Below are 27101 nucleotides of genomic sequence, written 5' to 3'. Positions count from 1 at the left end.
GCTGAACACCAACTTGGTCAGGCTGGGAGACTATTTTAAACCAGCAAAGACAATCTTAAACCAGTTAAGACCATCTTAAACCAACTAAACACCAACCTGGACAGGCTGCAGACCTTTTTTAACCAGCAAAGAATATCTTAAACCAGCTGAACACCAACTTAGTCAAGCTGGGAGACCATTTTAAACCAGCAAAGTCTATCTTATACCAGCAAAGACCATCTCAAACCAGCTGAACACCAGCTTGGTCAGGCTGGATGTCCAGCTTAAAGCAGCTATGACCATCTTAAACCAGGTAAGACCAGCAAACCATCTTAGGCTGGTTTGAGGTGTTTTTTTCAGCAGGGTGAGTGTTTAAACATGTGCACGTGTCTGTTCATACACAGTTTGTGGCCGATGTTGAGGTCAGAGTCTCTCAGCCCAGTTACAATAAAACACAGTGAAAGAGGTTGCACTGTGTTCACAAAGCAGAAGCAATGCATTTATTTAGTTATTTATTCTAGCCATATTCATTGCAGGAACTCCCTGGCTGAACCACACACACAACTCAATAAACAGGTTATTAAAATGACCAGTTGATGCTCACAATGTGTTTTTTCCGGTTTACCGTGTTCAAGCATTAGTCACAATCCATGAGGGAATATGAACTGGCCTTCCGACTCCAAAAGCAAAGCTAAACATTCGCCAGATGCAGCTAAACCCAATGACTTCACGTACGACACAATGTTGAGGAAATATAATACTTATATTTCTTCATGTCTCCAGTGTGTACAGTGTAATCCTCTATAATACAGAACAGAGCTGGTAGCCATATGTGCAGCAACAATGCTTTCTTCACCAGAATAACACTGTAACCCACTCATGCAAAACGCGCAGTGCGTGACCATTTCATTAACTGTGGGGAAGTGGAATGTTGCAGGGAAAAAAGCTCTGGTGTTTACCTTTGCTATGAGAAAATACATTCAATCACATTTGCTCACAATGCAACACATGAATATTAACTCCTGTGGCAATATCCTGAGTATGACATCTTGACATTAAATGACAAATGACCAACGTACAAGCTATCCATCCAATAAAGTATGAGAGATTAATATTATCACGTGGCGAATTATTGTATGTTTAAAATAGTCAAAAGTGGGGGCCTGGGTATCTCAGCGAGTAAAGACGCTGACTGCCATCCCTGGAGTCACGAGTTCAAATCCAGGGTGTGCTGAGTGACTCCAGCCAGGTCTCTTAAGCAACCAAATTGGCCCAGTTGCTAGGGAGGGTAGAGTCACATGGGGTAACCTCCTCATCGTCGCTATAATGTGGTTCGCTCTCGGTGGGGCACGTGGCGAGTTGTGCGTGGATACCGCGGAAAATGGCGTGAAGCCTCCACACATGCTATGTCTCTGCAGTAACGCGCTCAACAAGCAACGTGATAAGATGTGCGTTTTGACAGTCTCAGATGCGGAGGCAACTGAGGTTCGTCCTCTGCCACCTGGATTGAGGCAAGTCACTACGCCACCACGAGGACTTAGAGCACACTGGGAATTGGGCATTCCAAATTGGGGAGCAAAAGGGAAGAAAATAAATAAATAAATAAATTAAATAGTCAAAAGTGCCTGAATGTAGTATTTCCGGTAAATTTTAAATTCAATGCTTTTTGAGGCAATATTGCCCACAAGTTGTCGTGCTACAGAAGAGAAGTTTGTGACGGTCCACTTTGAACATTTTACCGTCATCACAGAAGTACATACTTTTAGCGTGTAGTAGAAGTATGCAAACTGGGATGCAGCCATTAGAAAAAGTAGGGCTGCAACTAACGATTATTTTGATAATCGGTTAATCTAACGATTATTAGAATGATTATTCAACTATTCGGCGAATATTGCAACAATTAATCATCAGCTCTTAACCGATTATTCAGCTAATGCCCCGACTTAAAAGGTTGTATTAAACATGCTTACTAACAATAAAGAGGACAAAATAATCTTTGTGACATTCACTGAATAAAAGGGAAAAAAATTACTTGTTATTAAGTTTAATTCAGTAAAGAAATTCACTGCAAAAAATCCTATTGTTATCAAGTGTTTTTGTCTTGTTTTACATTTAAAATTGTCTAAAAATCCTTAAAACAAGATACATTTACTTGAGAAGCAACATATAAGATATTTAGACTTGCTTTAAGAGAATGTATCTTAAATATAAGTGTATTTTGTATATAAGTGTATTTTTTCACTTGGTTATACTTCTGCGAGTGCAGTAAAGACAAAGTATACTTACATTCAAGATCTATTCTCTAAAAGCAAGTCTAAATATCTTATATGCTGCTTCTCAGGTGAATGCATCTTTTCTTTAAGGATTTTTCAATATTTTTCAATATTTGTATTTTTAATATTATATTCAACATTCTCAGATAAAACATTTTCTTCTGCAGTATAGCTGCTAAAGTAAATGTATGTTGTTTTAAAGGAGTTTTAGCCAAACAAAACAAATCAAAAACGTATTTTGTTGCAGTGTATAATGGGGTGAAGACTACCTTCTATCACCTTTCTGTTCACTTCAATACACCTTTAACTCACAAAAAAAAAAAACTCTCTCTTATTGATAAAGCTGCGTATTGCCAATTTTCTTCACAATAAGAAATGCACAGTGACATATAATGATTCAATAAGTCGCGAGCCATCACGTTATAATCTAGCTGCATTAAGTGTGCGCACTCAAGGGATGAGTGTCCCTACGAGTGTGCCTCAGCTGGGTGCAGTTTCAATCTCTCCCCCTTAGATCGGGACATTCGCGCAACTCATAGAAGAGGCGCTGACCGCACAGAGAAATGCCAGTTTCGGAGTTTGTAGTTATTTACATGATCTGCTTCTGTATAATTTGAACTTTAATATAGCTATAATGCATTAAATATAACTGCATTAAAGATGTAATGACGGGGTGTTTCCTTTAAAGACGCTCGACACACAAGTTTTGCTTCAACGAAGTGGAAGCTCCGGCTCTGCTTATTCCACAACGAGAGTGCTTCTGTATTTACTTATTTTGTATTTTTTCATTATAATTCCCTCATACTTTGTGATCTACATCACCTGAAGCTGTTTGGAAAGTTTAGAGCGCATCTGGACTGTGAGCTGTGTAATTCTTCCTCTCCTCAGTCAGGCGCAAACTGCAGTGCTGCTCTCGCTCGTCATCATTAGAGTTTAATGTGATCTTATGTTATGTTAAATGAGATTAAATGACAAATGTTTTATTGTCGATGTTGTCGATAACTTCGACTAATCGTTTCAGGCCTAATCTCAAGTTCCAGCCAAATGCACCTATTTAAAATCAACATAAAATTGTGTTCAGAACCCACTTTACATATTTCCAATTGATTTTATTAATCTGGACTTGATTGGATGGTCAAAAGTGTTCTCTATATGACAGGTGGTTGAAAAATAAGAGGACTTGGTGATGTCATTCCAAAAAGTCATTTAGAGACAGTAAATAGGGGCAATTTTAATTTCATGTTGACCTGAATGTTGATTTATTGAGTCCTTAGAAGACATCATTTTTTTATAATTCATGTAGAGGTTTGTACCTCAGTGCCTGTCATGGTAGCTCCAGGTGAGTCCACCTTGCGTTTTTTTCGCGGGCCAATGGCGGCGAGTGCTGTCAAGTTGGCATCTCGTTGTCTCATTTGGGCGAGTTCCTGCTGCTGCATCTGCAAAATGGAAAAAACATGCAAATTACATGCTGAAACACAAGACATATCATATCAATGTACTGTAGCATATTACTGTTTGAAAAGTTTATTGTCGTATAATGCATACACTTTCACATGCTACTTTCGAAGCCGTGCATTCTGACTAAACAAACAGTAAAATTGCAAATATTTTCTTTAATTTGTTCTATCCACCTTTTTCCTATATCCCGTGATGCTTAGCGAGAGATATGGACGTTACTTCCGTTGTCAAGTAAACACAGCTGTTGTTGCGGCGTACGTCCATTCATTCTTTCGTTGTGGTGTTGGGATTTTGAGGAAAGCATGTATGATTTCGTATGGACATATATCAATCACTATATCAGTGTGTTACTGAACGATAATAAACTGCAAAAAAGTCATAAAGACAAAGAAAGCGTGAACAAAACCGGTGCGCTGTTTCTCTCAGATGCAGTTGAGATTTAATCTAAGCATAAACGCAACATTTCAAGCAAAATTATTGGTTGTTTTAGTGGAGTACCTGTGTTAGTTCAACTTCTGATGTGTGTGCTTGTCATCTTGTGGAAGAGCTGTGAAGCTCATACTTGGGTATGTAATCGCTTTTCAAATTTTCCAATCGGACGGTTATTTCCTTTTTAAATCTGCATGTTAGTTTAAACATTTGTTCAAAGGTTAATTGACTGGTGAGAGGTGGTGCGTCGCTGCTATCCAGGACGCATCAGGATGACGTTTTAAACTTCAAATGCAATGTGGTTTTTGACTTCCTCTGTATGTTTTTTGTGATCCAATCACAAAACATTTTGTAGCCCATTTACAACTATATTTAGCATTAACCTTTGAGATCGGATCATCTGAAACGTGTCTTATTGACAGCTGTAAACAGGGTCTTAAAATGACTGCAGCCAGAGCTAAGGAATGCTGTAGAACAACTTCCGGTGGAAGTCCCACCCACATTCATTTCTCCAGTATGACCCCCAGAAAAAAGGTGGAGAGTAGATTTGTTGGAGGGCTCTTAACAGCGGGAAATAGACTTTTGATTTCCTGAACTTCAAATAGACAGTGGCATGGTAATATAGACTTTGCATTAACCAAACCAACCAGCTCTGATGTGAATCACAACATCACAAATTTAGTTTTGAGGCAAAAAAGTATATGAAAATCGGACAAAAAAGACATAGGTACAAGACTGTGTACATACCGTCCTTCATGAGGGCATGGACTACAATCTCATGAAGCATTGCGAAAGGTCATTGAATAAAAAACTATGGGAATATTTAAAACTATTGATTTTAGGTTGTTGATAATGAGTATAGAAACGATCAATTTTACGTTTATTGCAAAATATTTCTATATGTACAAATAGATAAGTAGTTTAAGGGTGAAGAGACACCGACATGATTGCATCATTCACAGTGCGTCATGGGAGTGGGCAGTTGCTCTGAGGCACATTTCGCAAGCTTGGTTGGCTTCGGTTCTCTGATTGGTGAAGCTTTCTCTGCTGGACCATGGGTAATGTAGTTGTTTACCATGAAGTCCGGTATTAAACACAATTTTTAAACAATGAAGTTGAAATAACGCAGAAGGATGGCTTCAAAGGAAGCATATACCATCGATGAACAACCTCAGAGCTCAAGGTAGGTCTGTCTTTAAAGGTTTATAAGTTATGGTTGGAAATAAATGAGTCTATGGAAAGTTGCGTTCTATTGTAGGCCTCCAAATAACATCGAAGTATATGCATCCCAAAAACCTTTAAAATGGTAGTTTGTAAGTTTTGAGACATTTATGTGTATTATGTGAATAAAAATATGTACAAATATTAATCTAAATTATTTGGGTAACTGTTAACATATTCTGCAGTACTGTGTGAAAATAAATGTGTGTGTGAGCTCACACGCTCTGATGTGAATTTTCAATTTGTGAAGTGTAAGAGGACCCAGTGGCGCCGCAGGTAATGTCACGGTTTCCTGCGGGGCAGCCTCGCTCGGCGAAGCCTTTCTGAGGACGTGTGAGGGCCTGGGGCAACACACACACACAATCAGCCAAACATACAGACACATGCACACAGACATACACAGCCACATATGGCATCACACAAACACACATGCGCCCGTCACAGTCTGTCTGTGGTGAGGGAGTGTGCAGCCGTGTGCCCGCTGGTGTTGCGAGTATGTATGTGTGTGTTACAGGACTGAATGAGGCCAATCAATGCAATCTTTCATGTGCTTTCTGTGTCTGTGTTTTGATTACAGAGATCTGTGATGGTGTGTTATAGAGATTTCTTTGGTTTTCAAAACCCAGTCCAAATTGCGCATGCTGTGTGTGTGTGTGCTGAAGATGGAAACAGTGAGTCTGTCGTGTCATTTGCCCTTTAGGCTGTTTAGGGCCTGAAGGCTTCACACTTTAAAAAAAAAAACAAAAGAACACACATGTGAGCCCATCTGTGGTGACATGATACAGGTGTGTTAGTCTTTATCTACCAATAAACCTCCATCAAACCTTACAACCACCCAACATAATCACATGTGACAAGATGTTTCCAAAAGTTCATGTCCCCTGAAATCAACCCCATTCAGCCAACTTACTGACAAGCGGCATCCCCCATCAGACGTTTTTGCATCAATTCAAATGTGGGTACATTTTCCTCTAGTGTTACTGATAGAACGTTGCACGAGCAACCTCCAAAACACAGGTTCTGGTCCTGTGGGAACCAGGAAGTAATCATGTTCACATAAACAAGGATTTACACAATTCGCAGGGTGCGTATTTGCTCTAAAATTACACTTTTACTCCACTGACAGTTAGGTTTAGGGTTGGGGTTTGGGTTAGGTGGTAGAGTTAATAAAATATGCATTCCTTTTGCTTTTATTTCATCATTTACAACTCAAAATACAATAATCGCTTTCGGTGCCACTCTGTGGACATTTCACCTGGAAATTGGAGCTCACTCATATCCATGTTTAACAACACTCCCAGCTTCGGACACCTGGGGGCAGTGATTTCAGCAGAAATTTTGAGTTAAGGGTACATTACAGTAACTTTCGAAAGCAACATGTCGATTTCCCATGTGATCATGATGCGTGGCCATCAGCTTTCATTGTATCATATATAGTAGCATGAATATTTGAATAAACATCTGCTTATGTGTTCCACTGAAGAAAGTAAAACGGTATTGGAATGACTTTAGACTCAGAGCATAAAACCCGCCCCAACTATCTCTGCATCCCCCCAGTCTTCTGTACTCATATCGCTACACATATCAGCACTACACCCCCCCCCCCCCCCCCACACACACACACACACACACACACTCAGACTACTGACCCCTGCGATAATCCTGTTCCACCAACAGCCCCTGATGCACCACTCAAGGATCAGAGCGCCTCCATGTCTGCTCTGCAGTTGGCACCAGACTCTGTGCCCGCTCAATGCCTACGGCTACTGCCCGGGTCTCAGATTTATGGCATTCTGATAAATGCAGGTCCCACTGAGCCATCTGTGGTGCCTGCTTTCTGAGCGGGCACCATTACAGGCATATCATCCCCCACATGTACCAGAAAGAGAGAGAAATTATAGTTCAACTATGTGTAGAGTTAGTTAACCGCTGAGCTCATTATTGGGGACAAATTTAGAGAAATATTCATATGAATTATTTTGGCTAACTGTTCATATATTCTGCAGTACTGCTTCAAAAATAAATGTTTAATAGTTAGATGATTGTAGAAATGGTAATTGCTTTCAGTGTTAAGTAAAACTTACAAAACTTAAAAAGTTAAAGTTTTAAAACCTTGAGGTTTGAAGGTTTAACAAATATATATATAGATAGATAGATAGATAGATAGATAGATGGAGCTTGAAAAGCTTAATAGGATGTAGCTTGCAGGAAGAAGTTACATTTAATTATTTTAGTCTTTGTTTAGGGATTTTGGAAAAACTCTAAACAAGTTTGTAGAATAGTAGTGCGTTTGCTTGACAAAGCAATTATTAAAATCAATTACCATTTGTACAATTATCTACCTATTAAACATTTATTTTTAAAGCAGTATTGAAGAATATATTAATAATACTCATCAACTGTGTTCACACATAAGAATTTTACAAAGAATATGAAATGTTTATGCATAGTAATCGTTGCTATCAAGAGACGTTTTATTTTCTAACCTGAGGTTCCTACTAGACTTATGTCATCTGTTTCAATTGTAACCTTTCAACAAAGAAAAGCAGCATCACAGAAAAATATAACCTTTTCAAGCCCTTTGTACACAAATATAAAACCGCATAATGCTGTTAGATGATCAATATTTTAGTTTAAGTTTGAGGCCTTTTAAACCTTCTGTAAAACCTCCCTATAGCTAAACCACCTGCCCTTTGAGGAGAGGGGGTTACTCTTGTACACTATGATTATTTACAAAGGTCATCACTAGGGCAACATTAATGCAATTACGTGTAAAACGCTATAAAGCAATATCAGAGCAAATGGAACATTTTTACAATATTATGCACTGAAGATAAAGAATAGTCAGAGACGTGGTCTGTACTCCAACATGAAGAGCTTTGGTGCTTTTGCAGGCAGCATTAAGTTTGAATCTGGCTTGCAACATTCCACGATAGTGTCCTACCCTCTTATCTCCATTGTTTTCATATCTATCTATCTATCTCTCTTTCTCTCTCTCTCTCTCTCTCTCGTCTGTCTCTCTATCTATCTATTCAGGTCAGCACGTTTTCAATGCTAAAACACCCGATATTAAAAGATCTGATTTTAAATTGTATTGCTAGTTTTCTTTCCTGCTGCCGTAGTAGGTCAGCGGTGTAGAGATCTACGTCTCAACCTCAAGCTCATGCACGTGAGGATTTCACTTCACATAAAGCACATGCCAGCATATATACGAGCTGTTTGTCATGATGGCCAGACCTGCCCGTCTCTATCAGCAGCAACAAAACCTTCTGTTCCCCCACCCCCACCCCCACGAGCCACAGGCCCACAGCATTGCGCACACACACGCACACACTCAGACAGATGTCTGTGCCCGAGCGTAACGGGAAGTCTGGGGTGGTTTAGGGGGTCTTTCACTGGGCAACAGTGATTTTGAGTAACACCACAATCTGAAATATAAAGGACCAGCAGGAGGCAAAATCTGCCCTCTCACCCTCCTGTCCCAAGACACTGAACTGAAGTTGCTATTCTTGTGATGGCCAAATACCTCAAAAATATCCTTTCAAATAGAATAAAAACCTATTAAAACAGAAGATTTAACTTAAAGACAACATAAAATGTCATTCGCAACACATTCAACTTGTAATGAGACAAAATTTAGCAAAAATTAAGAACAGAATAGGGTACAACAGGGCTAAAGGAACACAAAATGTATCAAGATGGAAACAATTGATTTCTTTTTATTGAATATTGAAAATAATTTGTGTGAAAAGAAAATAATAACAGAAGATTGTTATGATAAAAAAAATTAATTTTTTATTTATTTATTTATTTTTTATTTTTTATTTTATTTATTTATTTTTTTATTTTTTTAAAGGTGGCACGGAAGCCTTTTACCCCATACTTGGAGTTAAAGGCCCACAGCCTTGGGGCAAAAGGCCCCTAGGGGGTTATAGTGATATCGTGTAGATATAGGAGCAATAGTTATAGTGCAAAATTTGTCAACTAATGCAAATAATTTTGAGACAGCAACATACTTTTGTGAGTAACGAATTAAGATAATGCTTACTCAAAATAGCTACTTCTGAAAATTTCAGATTTCCTGTTCATTTCAACCACATTTGGTATTTTATAACATCGCAAGTATTCTGTAAACAAATTAATCTCCATTGTGATTGGATCAGTCAATGTGAGCCCACTCTGAACATTTTTCAGAACAAATCTATTCGCCTCACTTTAGAAAAACAGTGCATAGCATGCATTTTTTATAGGGGCATTTATCCCCTGCAACAGGGGGACTTTATACCCCAGATACTATCCTTTCACTTATTAGACAGTTATTAAAAAAAGTTTGATTTATTCACCTTGAACAAAACTGAAAATGATAAGTATTTTGTATCAAAATAAATGTTGATTTCAGGGATTTTCATTAGCTACATAAATTAGCAAAACATTTTAAAATATTAAAGATCAAACTGCCTCAGAATCAACCTTTAGACACCACACGCAAAGATCTCATGGATCAGGAAAATGTTGCAGTTCACAGTGACAAACAGATGTTCAGGAAAGTGCTGTTGTAGTTTTTGTTGCTATTTAGTGTTTTAGGAGAAAATAAAACCAAAGGAGCCTTTTAACCCACAGGGCCTTAAGCCCCGTTGTACTTCACTCAACAGGAAAAAATGTAGGGTGGGACTTGATTTTATAAATCAGGATTTACATGCATTGCTATTGTAAGACTATGATATTATCATTTAATATAAATTTTTCCCACACACACACAGCCCTGGTTACATCAGCCAACCTTTTTTTCTTTTAGAATAACATGCACTGATAAATTGTGCAATCGTGTGAGACATTTATAAAGCAAAAAAGTAAAAAGGGTAAATTTCGTTTGGATGTTGGCTTTAAGGAACAATTTCTTATATTAGATGTTGTAAAATATATTTATAGCAAAACATTCAGTAAAATAATACTTTATTGTGTTTACTGGGTTTAAAATGTTTATCCATAATTACATTGATTAAAATGGCATATTTTTTTCAAAGAATTGTGTATAGCTTTTAAAATAAACAATTTACATATACTGCATATACTATAATAGAATATACAATACACAATAGAGAAAACACAAGACCATTTGGCGAACTGTCGTAAACTAATATCAGTCTTTAAAAATGTAAAAATGTAATTTATTTTTGAATGAACTGAAAAGACTGACATTAGTTTATGACAGTTCGCCAAATGGTCTTGTGTTTTCTCTATTATAGTATATGCAGTATATGTAAATTGTATATTTTAAAAGCTATATGCATGTTTGTGTTTGATTCACAGTTACGTGTTGAATATGAGCAGTGATCTGTCTGAAGTGTCACATTCATTGACCCCAGGGTCAAACAGGGCTTGACACACTGACTTTGGAAAAAAAGATACTGGAGATCAAAACTTGTGCTATCCATTAAAGTTTTGAAGCTGTCCACCTGTAGCTTGGGCTTTGTTGAGAGATTTTTAGTGCAATTTCAGCCAAACACCAATTAAACAAACACCCCGGGCCTCCCCCAGGGGTCAGGCTCATTATGAGGTCACTTCCTGCTCTTAAAATACCATTCGTACTCAACAGAACAGCAGACATGCAGAATAACGTGTGTGCCGTTTGACCTTGGCTAAAACACGTCTTAAATTGTCGTAGTTATTAACAAAAGCCAAAACAATGACCCCAATGAGTTAACATTAACAAAGAGGGGTTACAGGTTATTGAAATGGTTGACGTTATTATTTGAATGAGAATCTAGGAATAACACATTCAAGAGAGGAGATCATTAAAAATCTTGCTTATCTAAGTAGAAAATTTCCATCTTTTGTGTCACACAGGTTTGTCTCTGCTTGGGAAAGCAGTCTTCTCCTCTCTCTCAACCTCTTTCTTTCTTCCTTAAGTGTGATGTGCTTCGACTTCACCTTCTATTGATCAGGTGTAATTTGCATCGGTGGCAGATGAACGGAGTCGTCTACACACTGAAAGGACGTTGGCGATGATTTATTCATTCTCAAATCAAAAACGGAGGATCTTCTGAGAGGTAGAGAGACTGCGGGCATTGAATAAGGGATCTTGTGTTTCTCTGGATCTCTCGTTTTTTCTCCCGGAGCCCCGGGGCTGATGGTGTGCAAGTCCTTCTAATTAACAAGGTGAATCATGCTGCCGCTCTCTAATTAGCCAACACGACACTCTAATGGAAACATGCGGACAACGTTGGCACACTTTGGAGCCTTTCTCTCTAAATTCTCTCGCTCTAAACCATCTTTCTTTCTCTCATTCTTGTTTTCTGCTTCTCTTTCCCACAAATGACATTTTCACAATGCTCGCAGGGAAAAGATAAACGGAAGGCAGAAGTTGCATGTGTTGTCTGGTTTTTCATGCAGAGAGGTGTAAAAGGTCAGAGGTCAAGCCTACACTGGAAGTGACCAAGGGGTCAGGATTAGACTGGTTAATCTGGTGGATGCCATCATTACATCCTTCTGAATAAGGCCCGATGTTAGTTTTGTTACAAATATGTATGCATGGTTAGAAACAAATTATTTGATTTAAATGTAAAATATACATTTATAACCAAAAAATTTACACATTATTTAAAAAAAAAAAAAAAATCCTTTTATTTCAGCCAGATGGAGAAAATAAAGAGGCTATGGAGAGTAGCTGTGCAGACAGTGCACTGAAAATAGAACCATCTGTTAAATGAAGGAGCGTTACAATAGATAAAAGGCTCAACACATGTTCTGTGTGGTGCGTACGAAATCTAAAAATGTTTCTTTCTCAGTCTGTATACGGAGGGTAGGAAGGCATCAAAGGCACTAATCCAATGTTTGCGCAATATCCATTTTTAAAAGTTGAACTATTGTACCTTAACATGCAGCCTCAAAGAGTGTAATTTCTACACCACTAGCACCACTGAATGGAGTTGCAAAAATAAATATGCTGTTGATCGAACAAACAGATAATCTCACTCAAAAAGGTTGCTATGTTGAGCTGGGCGGGTCACTCAAAACAAACAGAGGAAATTTATAACGCAGAGAGACAGTGTTTACAGTTTTCGAAAAAATGAAGCTTCGATTGGCTCAATGTATTCTCTGCATATTAAGCAGGTATAGGAGAAAGTATTTTAACACCGAAAAAGTTAAACACTTCAGCTTTAAAAACACAGTTTTCATGGCGAGAGATGCTGAAAAAGCACAACGCGACACAACCAAAAATATCACGTTACATGTTGATGCACATTTACGCGTTTGCATGCACAAAAAATTAAATAAAAAAATAGCGCAGATAGCAGTCAAGAACATGTTCTCCATGAATGGCCCCTTATTCTTCTCTTTTTTAGTTAACATAGTGTTTCTCTTAGCTTGGAAATACATATCTGTGTTAGGCTACAAGTGATATTATAATCAGTTCCCCTAAAATCAAGTAGGTTTGATGACCCCTAAGAGAGCTCTGGCAACCCCCCGGTTGGAAAACCCTGTTCTAGATCATTAGTCAAACCAGTCTGCTTAGGAGGAACCTTCATACAAAAACACTGTATGTTAGCCCTGCTGAAAAGACTAACTTAATCCAGCATGAATTCTTATGGTTCTTTTTTTTTTTTTTTTTCCAGTCATTGACTGACTGGGAAGGAAGGCGGCAAGGGTTGCGTTGCAAATGGCTCGTTAGGAGCCTAGTCTGCAAAAGCTGACCCTTTCATCTATTTGTTCATTATCAAAACATCCCATACTCTTCTTCCCTCTCCTTTATTCCATCTCTTTTTCTCCTTTCTCAGGCACGTTGTATTATTACCAAAAGTATAGTTCTTTATTACCGAATCTCCCGCTGCAAACATCCCAAGGAGATTCGCGTACAAAGAGAAAGACCTCCTACAGGCCACATACTCTAGGGCCTTTCGCTGTTCAAATTCCTCATCTCGCTTGCAGGCAAAAATCTCGCTTTGTTGTTCTTTCTCTCATTACGGCACTTTGTAAAATTCAAAAACACACAGGAACAACAAAGGTATTTTTAAAAGCTTGCCTTTCTCCTTTCTAATATACATTTGTAATATGACTTAAGGAATTGTAGAGATGAAACTAGCAACCATAAATAGGTAAATAATAATAGTTTCAGGACATTTCAGCATTTGCATAATTTCCTTTGTCTTACAAAAGAATATTTACAGTGTGTTTTAATTACCAATACAACTATAATCTTTTAATACTTTTAGAATGCTTTAGATAGCTTTAAGTTACGTGAAAGACATATTAAAATGTTTAGAATTCCCTCTACCTATGACGGACAGGGGAAATTCCATGCCTGATTATATTTTGAGGTCTTGGCAAAACCAGTACGCACAAACATCCACCCAGAGCGTGACTTTCCTTTCGCACAGTCATATTTTCCAAAGGATAGTTTGATACAGAAGGAAGCACAGGCATTTTGGGATGTTTGTGTCTCAGCTGTGGGCTTTGTGCATATCTTGGTATAATTGGAAGTACACAATCTCAGGCCAATCGCATGGCTACCATCAACAACACTGCAATGCAATACTCTAACAAACAGAGAGATGAAGACGGAGAAAGAAGAGTTGAATAGAAGAGGAAAGAGAAAGAAATCACCTGAGGAGGAAAAATATTTGAGGAAAATTATTCGAACAAAAAGGATAAAGAGATTCCCATTGGATAGATTCAAGTTTTACACAAATGTGAAACTTGAGATAAAAAACTAAACATCTCAAATGAGAAAAGACCACAACTCTGTGTGAAAGAGAGAAAGAAAAAGACCAATAGAGGGGTGATGCCCTGTCTGAAGATCTTCTCAAGGCTAAGGTCATTGTGAATGTGGTTTGGAAAACGTGACGTTCTTTATTTACAACCACCACCTGAGTAGAGTGTAGCTAGCTAGGTTATTATCTTAACGTTAAAAATGGATACATATGAGAATTGTCTCTCCGAGTTTGTTCAAAAGTCCTCTTTTTATATGACGCTCAATACAAACTTTACAAAGACAGCGTGTCCACAACAAATGCGTGAAGAGACTTTTCAGTGTTTAAATGGATAGTTCACCCAAAAATGAAAATTCTCGTCATTTACTCACCCTCATGCCATCCCAGATGTGTTCTTTCTTCTGCTGATCACAAACGAAGATTTTTAGAAGAATATCTCAGCTCTGTAGGTAATTTCAAGTGCAAGTGAATGGTGGCCAGACCTTTGAATCTCCAAAAATCACATAAAGGCAGCATAAAAGTAATCCATTGTAAATCAAGTAATCCAGACTCCAGAGGTTTAATATATGTCTTCTGAAGTGATACAATCACTTTGGGTGAGAAAAAAATCTGTTTTACTATAAATCTCCTCTTTCACTTTCACGTTTGTGTGAAAGTGGAGATTCATAGTAAAAAAGGACTTAAATATTGATCTGTTTCTCACCCACACCTATCATATCGCTTCTGAAGACATGGATTTAACCACTGGAGTTGTATGGATTACTTTTATGCTGTCTTTATGTGCTTTTTTAAACTTCAAAGTTCTGGCCACCATTCACTTGCACTGTATGGACATAGAGAGCTGAAATATTCTTCTAAAAATCTTTGTTTGTGTTCTGTAGAAAAAAGAAAGTCATACACATCTGGGATGACATGACAGTGAATGGTGACTGAGACAAACATTCTGCCCAACATCTCCTTTTGTGTTCTGAGGAGGAAAGAGAGGTACATACAGGTTTGCAATGACATGAGAGTGAGTAAATAATGACAGAATTTTCATTTTTGGGTGTACTATTGCTTTAACCTTTATTTCAAACTCTGATCACAAAACTACATGTCTACAGAACATCTCAGCTCACCTGGATCATGAAGATGTTGGCTTTAATAGTTTTCTATATGCTGTCCACTCACACACTCATCACTGGCAGTATAAACTAGGGTGTTTAGCTGGACTGCGAGCAACCGTTTACCACCACCTATGTTACTTTGTCCTTGTCCGTGACACGCTGGCCACTGGGCCTGCAGGGCCAGAGGCTGTTGTGGTAAAACGTACATGTTTACCCAGATGGTCATCAGTGGTCACTCTACGTCCTCTGCCCTACCTACCCTCTCCTATCCTGTTCAGGTCGGGGCAGCAATGATGAATCTGTGGCCGCAGAGTGTCTGTGTGTCCTGACATTGTGATGTATCTGCCAGGGTTTCGCTCGGTTTGTGTATTTGCGGCTTCTTTCGCTTTATTTTGCCTTCTTCCTCTCTCTATTTGTCATGTGTCCCCCCGCGATCGCTCTCGTTTTCTCTCCAGATTAGTTCTATCTGTGGCAGGGCGTTGCTGATTAGGGTGGGCCGCCCTGGTGCTGTATCCTGTCTCTTTATTTTGGCCATTGATTTTCACTGAGGGCATTTTAAAAATATCTGATCTGACCTTTGGGCATTGCTGAGGACTGTGGAAATAGGTTTCAAAACACACACACACACACACAGGCTCTGTGACATTACAAGGAATCAGATGTTTGTGAAGGGCTGTAAAAGACGAATGGAGAGAAAACCTGCCCCGATCAAACAACATCTGTCCATCAGACACACGCGCTTGTAGAAGCAGACACTCACTTTCACATTGCTTCCCTTTGGAAATAACTCTCAGAAGAGATATATTTAAGATCTCAATTTTTTCTCCTAGAAAGCCATGGGATTCAATGCAGAGCAAATGGAGACTGTTGATCCTGAGAAAATGTTATCTCAAATGTGTCTCCTCTGGAGCTCCTGAAGAGATTTTAATGTCTTAAACTGTGCTCAGATTTGCCAAGATACTTAAGTCTGCAGTCGAAGTCGGAGAGTTCAATATGAACTCAATCATTTCTCATGAACTTATTGCACTTGTGCAACTAAATTTCACACTATGCAACAAAAAATGTCTGTGATTAGCCAATGGCTGATACATTTTCACATTTCACTCACCAGCAATTGAGCAGTATAATGGCAAAGTTTAGCACTGAAATCCTTTGTTAAAAAACAAAAATAGAAACATTTCTTCAAATGAAAATATATCAAGTCATTTTCAACACACTCTTCATCAAATGAAGTGCTTTTATACAGAACCTCAAAGCACAATCCAAAACACAAAGCTGGAGTTACTATACAGTAGTGATCTATTTCTGTCTTACTTTTTTTCCATTTAAATTGAGCTTTTATTTTGGCGGAGCTTTTATTTCTAAATGTTTCTGTGTTATTATGATGGATGCTTCTCAATCCGGAAAAGCAGGTGGCTACGTGATTCAAAGTGATTATTAAACCGCAAAAGGCTGCTATTTAATAAATATGTAGTCTGTATGTGCCTCGCTCTACAAAATGAATTAGCACTCTGCTCTCTGTCATCTGCTACAAACAGAGCACGCGATTCTCATGATGGTGTTTTCCGTGTATGAGACAAGGAGCTCTAAAAGGTATGAGCACTTTGTGTCTTTATGTCAGCACAACACTGGCTCCACACATTCACAAGCACTCACATTTGAAGCACGCAGCACATGCAAACTATATTTTTGTCTCATTAAATCGCAACCTTTGTGGTTTAACAATCACACAGACATAACAGGATTTTAATTTGTGCACTGAATGTTTACAGAATGACATTCATATGCCAGATGGTATCGGTTTTTGGTATTGAAGTACATGAGTGCAGTATCGGACCAGATTCCGATACCAGTATCGGTATTGGGACATCTCTAATATATGCAATATAATATATGCAATTTCAAGGCATATTTATTGTTGCAATATATGAAATTTGTACATTTTTAAAAAGCGAAAATGTGAAACAAATGATGAAAAAATAATGATAAAGTAAAATTTATATTTTCTTAATGTACCAAGTTAGAAGGTCCACTGTGTAATTAACAACATTAGCTGAGAGCATGTCTTTCATATGTAAGCAAAATGGACAAATGGAATGAAATATACCCAAATGAATTGGAATCTAATCAGAATTGAATTGAGAGCTTGTGAATCGAATTTGACTGGAATCAGGAAATCCGTATCAATACCCAACCCTAATTGCCTTAAATAATGACTAAATTTTGTGTCTGTTTTCTCACACAATTGTTATCATGTGGCTTCAAAAGACATGGAATATAGTGCATCAGTCATATGGACAGCTCTTATGATAATGTATGGTACTTTTTTGAGGCCCAGTACCCATTGAAGACAGAAAGACATAAGGGTTTGGAACAACATGAGGTTGAATAAATAAGACAATTTTCATTTTTGGGTGAACTATCCCTTTAACACACTCACACCCCCTACATGAGTACACTGTAGAGTGTGTGTGTGTGTGTGTGGTGTGGCGTGGTTATGAGTAATAAACCTCTATCTCGCCTTTCTACCCGTCAGAGAGAGTAAAGGCAGCGTGGATCAACCTCATTATACTGATGAAAATTTGGGCAGATGTGCAAAACCTCTCTGACAGATGCGAACAGCCGCTCTGTCACCCACAGCCAATCAGGGGATGAAAAAGGGAGGAAAGAACCGTGCCCAAAAAAAACAAAAAAAAAACGACTAAGGCCATTATGCCTAGAGAACGAGAGGGAGGGTTTGAGAAGGAAAACGCTGCTTCTAGTGCTGAGGAACAGCAAATAAAACTGTGATTTCAATCGTTTTAAAATTCCGATTGGAAACAAGTTGGGTGTGTGTGTGCTGTAGTAGTAGTCGTTCGTTGGGTTGTAAAGTTAATCTGCCTGTGTTGAATTGATGAGCTGCCTGCCACTTAACAGGGTGGAGATCCACTTTGATCACACGCCCTCAGGCGCAGACTATTACAAATCACCTAATTTACATACAGCACAGGCTAATGGGAAGACGACTATCTACTGTAAAGGGTTACCGCTAATGTGAAGCAGGAAAGAGAGAGTAAATGAGAGTTACACCAAGAAAAGTCAGACAGATGTCAGGTAATCCAGTAAAGGTGGAGATGATTACTCGTCTCGCACCATTTGTGCCTCAGACATGATTAGGGTTGGAAACCAAGAACCAGTTCTTGTTCAAAACCGGTTCCATTTCTTTAAAAACAATACAGTATGTTTTTCATGACTTTCGGTTCCATTAACTGTTCTTGAACATGAAATTGTCCGTCAATGCGGACAGAACACCGTACCAAAATACTCTGACAGTGTTTTGAAGCTCAATTCGGCGGCAGCACTGTCCGTCTACTGAACACTGCCCTTTACAGCGTGAAACATGTGTAGTGTAGTCCGATTCCTGAACAAATTACCAGTGTAGTCCGATACCTGAGCAAATGACTCTTATGAACCGGTTCTTTTGAATCTTTAATGCGCAACATACAACGCAACCAGTGTAGACTGATTCCTGAACAATTACTCTTATAAACCAGTTCTTTTGAATCTTCAGTGCGCAACATACAGCACTACCAGTGTAGTATGATTCCTGAACAAATTACTCTTATGAACCTGTTCTTTTGAATCTACAGCGTGAAACATAGAGCGCTATCAGAATAGTCAAATTCCTAAACAAATAACTCTTATGAACAGGTTCTTTTGAATCTTCAGTGCGCAACATACAGCGCTACCAGTGTAGTACGATTCCTGAACAAATGACTCTTATGAGCCGGTTCTTTTGAATCTACAGCGTGAAACACACAGAGCTACCAGTGTAGTTTGATTCTGGAGCAAATTACTCTTATGAACCAGATCTTTTCTCTACTCAGTGTAACTGCTCTTCCTTTCTTGTCGACTGTTTTCCGTAAACTGAAAAAATTTGCATTAGTGCTTTATTAAAGGGGTCATGATATGCCTTCTTTTATTATTTTAATGTCATTTGATATTCACTTATATTATTAATAATGTTTTTGCACAAAAAACAGTCATTTATTTGTAAAACATGATCATTTTCTACTCGCATTCTCACCCTGTCAGAAACGCTCGGTTTTGGTGCTGCTTCTCCTTTAAGACTTGACAGTAAACGCCCACTGTTATGATTGGCTTTTTGCTCTTGACTGACCTGCTCTCTCCTTGCCATCTCTCTGCTCACCGCTACTGGCCGGGCTACAGAAGTGATTAAAGGTAAAGTGGGTGCTGATTTGTTGTTGTGGAGGCGGTCAGATGCAAATGTCTCGAACGAGTCATTTTGGCAGCTTGGTTTCAACAAATGCTCTTTTTGCAGTGAGGAGGAAGTTTTGAGTTCTGAAACTTACAGCATGTTTTTACAGTACAATGACGTCTTCTATGTCAAAAGATCAAGGCACAATGTCATGACCCCTTCAAGTTGACTAGAAATCAAAAACAGCTCTTTAATTCTTTTAACTGGCAATGTAAAAAAACAAAATCAATGCAAAGAAAACACAAGCAAGCAGATTGTGCAGTTGTACCATAGTAACTACCAGATTGAGTGGATCTGCCAAGCAGTCCGTGGATGGAGCGCCTTTACAATGCTAATGGCCTCCGCGAATTAACCGAAAAAAATGGGAAAAACTCTGACTTCATTTACAGTCAGATTCCCCGTTCCTCCAGGATAAAAGCGCAGCACATTCTCCTAAATATCAGCTCAGAGCGGCAGAAAAAGAGGAAAATGCTCATTTTTTAATTCCTCCATTTTCGCAGGACATCAATCAATGAAAATAATTCTTCAAACTTTTTTGTTGAAGAGTCAGACTTTAAATGGCATTACATATGTAGCGCAGCATGAAAAATTCATCCTGCGGAGCCTTGAAATGTCAGTGGTAATGATGGGATCACGGCTTACCTCTTTTGCTTTCTGCTTCAAACGGGCCTGCTCTGGGTCTTCCTGCCGCGAGCGACTCTGAGAGAGAGAGAGAGAGAGAGAGAGAGAGAGAGAGAGAGAGAGAGAGAAAGAAAGAGAGCAGGTGAACATGTGGTACTGAGCTCATCTGTAGCCCTAAAATAGTTTAGTGTGAATGAGGGCACATGCAATGTGTCAAGGACAAAGTGTGTGTGTGTGTGTTCAGGAGAGAGTGATTCTATGCCCACAGGCTGTGCCCTCCAAACACACACACACCCATGCACGCACACACAGTGCTGTAGGCAAACACTAATCAAAAGACACAAGAATTTCACAGCACACACCACCCAACACATACACACACACACACACACACACCTAAACACACTCTCTCTTATTGTTCTAAATGCTGGTGTCGTCCACAGAATGACACTGAATAAGTGTGTGTGTGCACACAAGTGTAAAAATGTAAACATTTATCAGGGTTCCCCCTCTTTTTGACCCCACGAATTCCCATGATTTTTCCAAGCATTCAAAATAACTGGATTTTTAAAAATCATTTTATAGAATTCACACTTACAAAGAGCCATTTTTAATATTTTAAAGGTAAGCATAACTACAAAAAGTTATAGAATAATAGAGTTTTCCATAACTTTTTAAGATTTAAGATGTGCATACAGTACATGTGAGTGTTGTTTTTGTTTGTTGGTGCTTTTAGGTGTGAGTCAGTGTGTGTGTGTGTGTGTTTGTGTGCAAATGTATGTTTTTCCATGTGTGTGTGTATATGTTTGTGCATGTGCTTGATTATAGTGTTCATGTTAGTGGGTCTTGTGTGTGACCCTGAGGGCTTTGTGTTTAGATTTGTCATCTTTTTTTAATTGCCCCATGAGGATGTATCCTTACTCACCCTCTCGCTGCTAGCAGAGTGGGCGAGCAAGCAGTACTTCGCCCTTTCTCGCTGCTAATTGGTTTTAAATATATCAGGCAGTTCACGTACTGGTCGCTATCTCGACTGAGAGTAATGCGTTTGGCCCCTGGCCCTCGCTCGCACGTCCCTGAAGACTCCAGTCATATTTAAAATGGACGATGAGACTTATTTTAGTAGATTCGTGTTTAAGGGGTCACATCACACTGAGCTTAAAGATGCAGAGAAAGAACAAACAAATCTCACACACACTCGATTAGCAGTTACTTTCATTTTCCATCCACTCTCATGGAATAATCGCAAGCCAAAATAAAACACAATATTTGTTTGTCTTATCTGTCAGTACTTATTTAGCCATTATTTCCAGACTACTTATTTTTAGAGTTTGAAACAATTTAGCGGATGCTTCAAGGAGATTAAAGTACATTTTTGTGAGATTATAAGCAGATATATATTGTATTTAAGTGTTAATAAACTGCATTGTGCCATATCAAGCAAAATTAATACATTTTAATTAGGGCTGTCAATCCAGTAACATTTGCAATCGAATAAATTATATGGTATGCTGATTAATGATTCAAATTAATAGCATATATAAATATTTGCTGAGAAAGCCCCTCAAGTAACACTAATTATTAATACAATTATAGATGGTTATATTTAAATAATTACAAATAATATATATATATATATATATATATATATATATATATATATATATATATATATATATATATAAATAATATTCATATAATTAAATTACATTAAAATATATCTGCAAGCGGCAATAATCGGGGTCAAAGCACGTATGGCCAGGACATGGCCAAAATAATTGGACACGATAAATTCTGTGGATACTGTGGACACAGCTGTTTTTGTGTTAAATTTCTTACAAAAGATTTTTTATCACAATTGCAAAATTAGAATTTTATTACAATGACAACATAATGACAATAGAAGATGATGATGAAGAAGAAGAAGAATAGATTTTGGATTGCTGGACAACAGCACATTACAAGAGCAAAAAGCTAAGTCAAAGAGGATTTTCAAGGATTTTTAGTCTTGGCGCTTCATCTAGTTGACAAAATCGGTAATACATCCTTGATTTACTATGCATAAATGAGATTTTGCATTGCTGGACAATTAAATCAGGAAAAACTGAACTTGAGGAAAAAACTATGTCATAAGGCTCTTCATTTGTTGGATAGCTGTTGCTATTTTTACTGCACAGATATTACATTACAAGAGTAATAACTCAAAGTCAGAGGATTTAATGGAATTTCTTAACTTGTTGCTCTATCTAGTGAAGAAAATCGGTAGTACATCCTTCATCTGTCCATTATAGTTGAAATGAATAATATTTTTATTTGCTGTTGACAAGAGGAAATTGATCAAATTTAGCACATGTCCTCAGACTATGCTGGTGTATGTTTTAAGTTTTGTCATGTTTGGACCTTGTGCACACAAATAAAGGCATAGTAGAAATTACAGTTCAAACCCAAAGAACTCATTGGCTTATATCTTCTAAACGATATGACATATCAAAAATCCAAAAACATTTTTTGTCAAGACAGTCCCTAGATTATACGTACAAATTTTCGAGCCAATCGGACAAACGGTCTAGGAGTTCGAAAAAGTTGGGTTTTTTTTTGGGTGGAAATATAATTAGAGATACACGTTTTGTTCATCTCCACTCAAGGAATGAGTAGAAATATTCACTTATATTATAATATAAGAATTTTGATTCTAGCCCTTATAGATAAGAAGTTATTAGCAAAAATGCAAATTAGCTTATTGTAGCGCCACCTTGTGGATGATTTTCACCAAATTTGGTATACATTCTAATTTTGGTGACCTGTAAGAGCAACAATTGGCCATTCGCAAAGCAAGTTATTAGCTGCTGAAAATTGATTGGCTGCTGGTGGCCATTTTTGTTGATTTGTAAAGATATGTTAGCATGTGACCCAAAGATGACGTATGCCAATTGTCAGATTGTCAGATATGCGCCTGAGTAGTGGGGGGGATTTGGGACCATCCTACCAAGTTTAGTGTCTCTAGGACTTACGGTTATGAATAATAATAATAATAATAATAATAATAATAAATATAGCTGCAAGCAGCAATTAACGGGGTTCAAGCTATTAAGGTCCTTTAAGTACATATGCAACCAATATTAAGTATTAAATAGACAGTCCATTAGTACCTAAAACAATGAGGATAAGGATAAGTGCCTTAATTTTTCAGAACCATCATGTTAGGTGGCAGACATATGGCATTTTTTACATGGCAGGCAGATGTGCACATTGTTTTCATGTGTCCTCAGATTGACATCCTACATAAATATCCAAACTTTGGTGATAATACCTCATTCTGTTCAAGAGTTATAACCATTTAAGTAAATGTGGCCACGCCCACTTTAAACGTTTTGGAGTACCGTTGCAATGATGAATTGAAAGTTCAAACTGTTTTGGATAATTATTGATATTGGGACTCCAGAGAATCTCTCCTCACTGGTTTGGTTCCGATCGGGTGAACGGCCTAGGACTAGTTTGAAAAAGTATTTTTTTAAATAATCTTAAATATTTAACAAATGATTTGATTCACACATATGCTTCTTTTTTTCTCCTCTTTTCTCCCCAATTTGGCATGCCCAATTCCCAATGTGCTCTAGGTCCTCGTGGTGACGTAGTAACTCACCTCAATCCGGGTGGCGGAGGACGAATCTCAGTTGCCTCCGTATCTGAGACAGTCAGTCCGCTCATCTTATCACGTGGCTTGTTGAGCGCGTTACCTAGCACGTGTGGAGGCTCACGCTATTCTCCGCGGCATCCACACACAACTCACCACGTGCCCCATTGAGAGCGAGAACCACATTATAGCGACCACGAGGAGGCTAACCCAACGTGACTCTACCCACCCTAGCAACCGGGCCAATTGGCTGCTTAGGAAGCCTGACTGGAGTCACTCAGCACGTCCTGGATTCGAACTTGCGACTCCAGGTGTGGTAGTCAGCGTTTTTACTTGCTGAGCTACCCAGGCCCCCACACATATGCTTCTTGAGGCAAAGCTGTTCAGAATGAGGACATTTATCATATGGTATGAATTACGTGTGTCTGAGTGAAACATAGCAGTATATACATGATGAAAAACACGATAGCACCTCCCGGTGGCCAATTTTTTTCACATTTTGCACAGACTTCTTGGGCCAAGGGACAAACAGGCCTACCACGTTTCATTCAGAACTGCCTTTTCTAACCCTATCTAATAGCTGCTAAAAGTTGATTGGTTGATGGCGGCCATGTTTTTCAAGATATGAGATATATATATTATTAAAAAAATTATATTCAGATAATTAAAATGCATTAATATAAAGCCGCAAGCGGCAATCATTGGGGTCAAAGCACATATTCCAAAAGATTCGCCGTGATGCAAAGAATCACAGTGATTCGGGCTAGAACCCTAATAAGAAAATCAGTACAAATGCAATAGGGTTGCAGCACCTTTGGTGTTTGGACCCCTAATTATTGTGGCAGACAAGTAAAGCATTGATAAGACAATACAAAAAGTGACTTTAGAAACCAAAGTATTGTTTATTTCCATATTACTGAACATAAGCCAATCATTGGCCTACAGTTCACAGCAATCCAGATTTTTTATGAGTTTTTCTAAGGATGCGTCAATGTACACCTGTGTCAGGCGGACGCTTTTGGAGCGTCTCTCTTTGGTTGCATCGTTTCATAAGCATATCGTTTTTAGGTCGCTGTGTCAAGTTAAACGTAGTTTGAAACTTAGAAAAACACATTTTGAGATCCCTGCATTCGGATTTGTGCTCCATCAATGTGTGTTTGAACGTGAAAACGCATCCATCCTCTTCTTGTCACCTGACTGCTGTCGGTAAGTGTGGTTTGTTCTCTGTTTAAGCTGCATGTTGCCTATAGAGCTGTAGTTTCCCTTACTGCCCTCTGGAGAAAACAGGTGATATTTCAAGATTGAACTGCTCCAAAGGTAGAAATATACCTTAATACGGTCCGGGGACATGATTAAATTGCATACATTTTTTTAACGCATTATTTTTTAAATATAATTAATTGCACTGAATTATAATACATGTTGGGGCTTAATTATGGTTTCAGTAAAGTAACAGGGTTGACAGTTTTGGTATATCTACACATATTCACTTTTTAATTATTAATTGTTTACTATAAAAAATCATGGTAAAAGGGTTGACATTTTAAGATCCTTCCCTACTGACAAAAATAAAACATAATAAAAAGAATATTTTGTGTTAAAGAAATAGAATACTTGTCCTTGAAGAGATTTGTTTGACTTATCTGTCAATACCAGAGTATGTGGGTGGAGTGGAGCGGCAACAATTTTCCCGTCGTGCTCAAAGCAGTCTATAATCACTCCACTCCAGCCCCACTCCAGGTTGTCCATTTCCCCCTCCCCGCTCACTGATAAGAGAAACCCGCTCCCTGTTCGCTCCATGGCAAAATTTGCGCCTAACTGAAAAAACATACTGTTAAGTTTTTTCAGTATGCTTTTAAAAATCACAAACCTCAGTGCAGAGGATTAAATGAAAAATAAATCAACAAAAAGCTACAGTGTTTTATTGGAGCACTAACATTAGCCCAAGTCTATTAAAGCTAAAATATGTAATTTCTGCACCACTAGCGCCACCAAATGGAATTGCAAAAATAAACTTTGTTTTCAAAAAAGCTTTCTGAATACGCCTCACATCTGCCATTAGTCAAACTAAGAGATAGTCCTGCCCCAACTCGTGCCATTGGCTGAGTATCATTGTTGGGCGGGTCTAAGCGGGTCACTCAAAACAAACAGAGCAATTTTCACAGCACCACAGAAACAGTGCTTTCAGATTTCGAGAAAATTAACCTATGAATGGCTTACTAATAGTTGTTTCTGCATATTAAGCTGGGATAGGAGAAAGTATTTTAACAGAAAAAGTTACATAAGCTTTAAATAATTTTTTATCTTACTTTTGAAACACGTCAGCAACATTCTCTGGATTAAATAAATGAAATAAATTACAACAACAACAAAAAAATTTTTTTTACAAAAAAAAAAGAAAAAAAAAGAAAAATTATATATATATATAACATTAGCCCATTTATTATATATATATATATATATATATATATATATATATATATATATATATATATATATATATATATAATAACCAAATAAAAAAAAAAAAAAAAACATTAAACTAAATAAAATAAAATAAAAATACTAATTTGTAATTCAATATTCAAATACTGGTAATAAAATATGTATTATTAGGCCTATGTATTATTACCCTTTAATTTAATTTATAAATTAACCTTGCTCTATAATTCTGTGAATGAACAAAAGGTTGGTTAAATGACATTCTCAGAATGAGAATCAAAACTATATGACCAATATTATGTTCACTTCCAGAAATACTATAGCTTATAAACCTTTTAAATATTTTTAATATTTTAAATCTATCCATCTCTGCCTCGGCCAGTGTTTGCTGAGCTTCTTCATCTGCAAATATAAATTGCATTAATTACAGCACTAAAATACATTTTAGATGGCAATCAATTAAGGTCAAACTACGCATAATTAACAAATTGATAAGTTCAGTTGGTGTATTAGGTCGTTAAATGTTTAATTCTGTTTAATGAGGGACAGTTGAGATGGTGATGCATTAGATTAGAATGATGATATAATTATTTAAAATATGTAATAGGGAAGAGAGAAAGATATGTATTACTGACCTTTAGATTTTCTTTCCACATGTATATGGACATTATCCTGTTTTCTGGACACATGCCTTTTAAGATTCCACAACAAACCTTTGTTTGTGGCAATCACCTTTCCTGCTTCCATATTCTGCTTCGCCGTCATTCATTTTTAATATACATTTGTATTTTTTTTTTCACATTCTTCACATTCATTAGGATGCTTTTTCCAGTTTGATAAGGTAATGAAATAAACTTTTTGTAAGATTTTAAATATATAAATATTGTGTTTAAGTGACAGTAAACTGCATTGTACCATAGTAATATGTTGGGAAACAATTATGCTTTCAGCGAAGTAACTGGGTTGAAAACT

General features: G+C 37.7%; 1 protein-coding gene across 5 annotated transcripts in view; it reads right to left on the bottom strand.

The window, feature by feature from the left end:
* The window catches only part of LOC127456413 (transcription initiation factor TFIID subunit 4-like), a 129423-nt gene that overhangs the window by 59535 nt on the left and 42787 nt on the right, over nt 1–27101 (bottom strand). For all 5 annotated transcript variants that reach the window (XR_007899833.1, XM_051724885.1, XM_051724886.1 and 2 more), the window contains 2 exons: nt 20078–20134; nt 3566–3688 (listed from right to left, as the gene is read on the bottom strand). Coding sequence is in view for 4 of the 5 variants with exons in the window: in XM_051724885.1 (XP_051580845.1) it covers nt 3566–3688; nt 20078–20134 (180 nt within the window). In the remaining variant the exon portion in view is untranslated. The remainder of the gene's footprint in view (nt 1–3565; nt 3689–20077; nt 20135–27101) is intronic.

This window comes from Myxocyprinus asiaticus, chromosome 18 (assembly GCF_019703515.2).
Source record: "Myxocyprinus asiaticus isolate MX2 ecotype Aquarium Trade chromosome 18, UBuf_Myxa_2, whole genome shotgun sequence".
NCBI classification, from domain to species: domain Eukaryota; kingdom Metazoa; phylum Chordata; class Actinopteri; order Cypriniformes; family Catostomidae; genus Myxocyprinus; species Myxocyprinus asiaticus.
The sequence above is the reverse complement of the archived record's forward strand: the minus strand, read 5'-3'. Positions and strand labels throughout refer to the sequence as shown.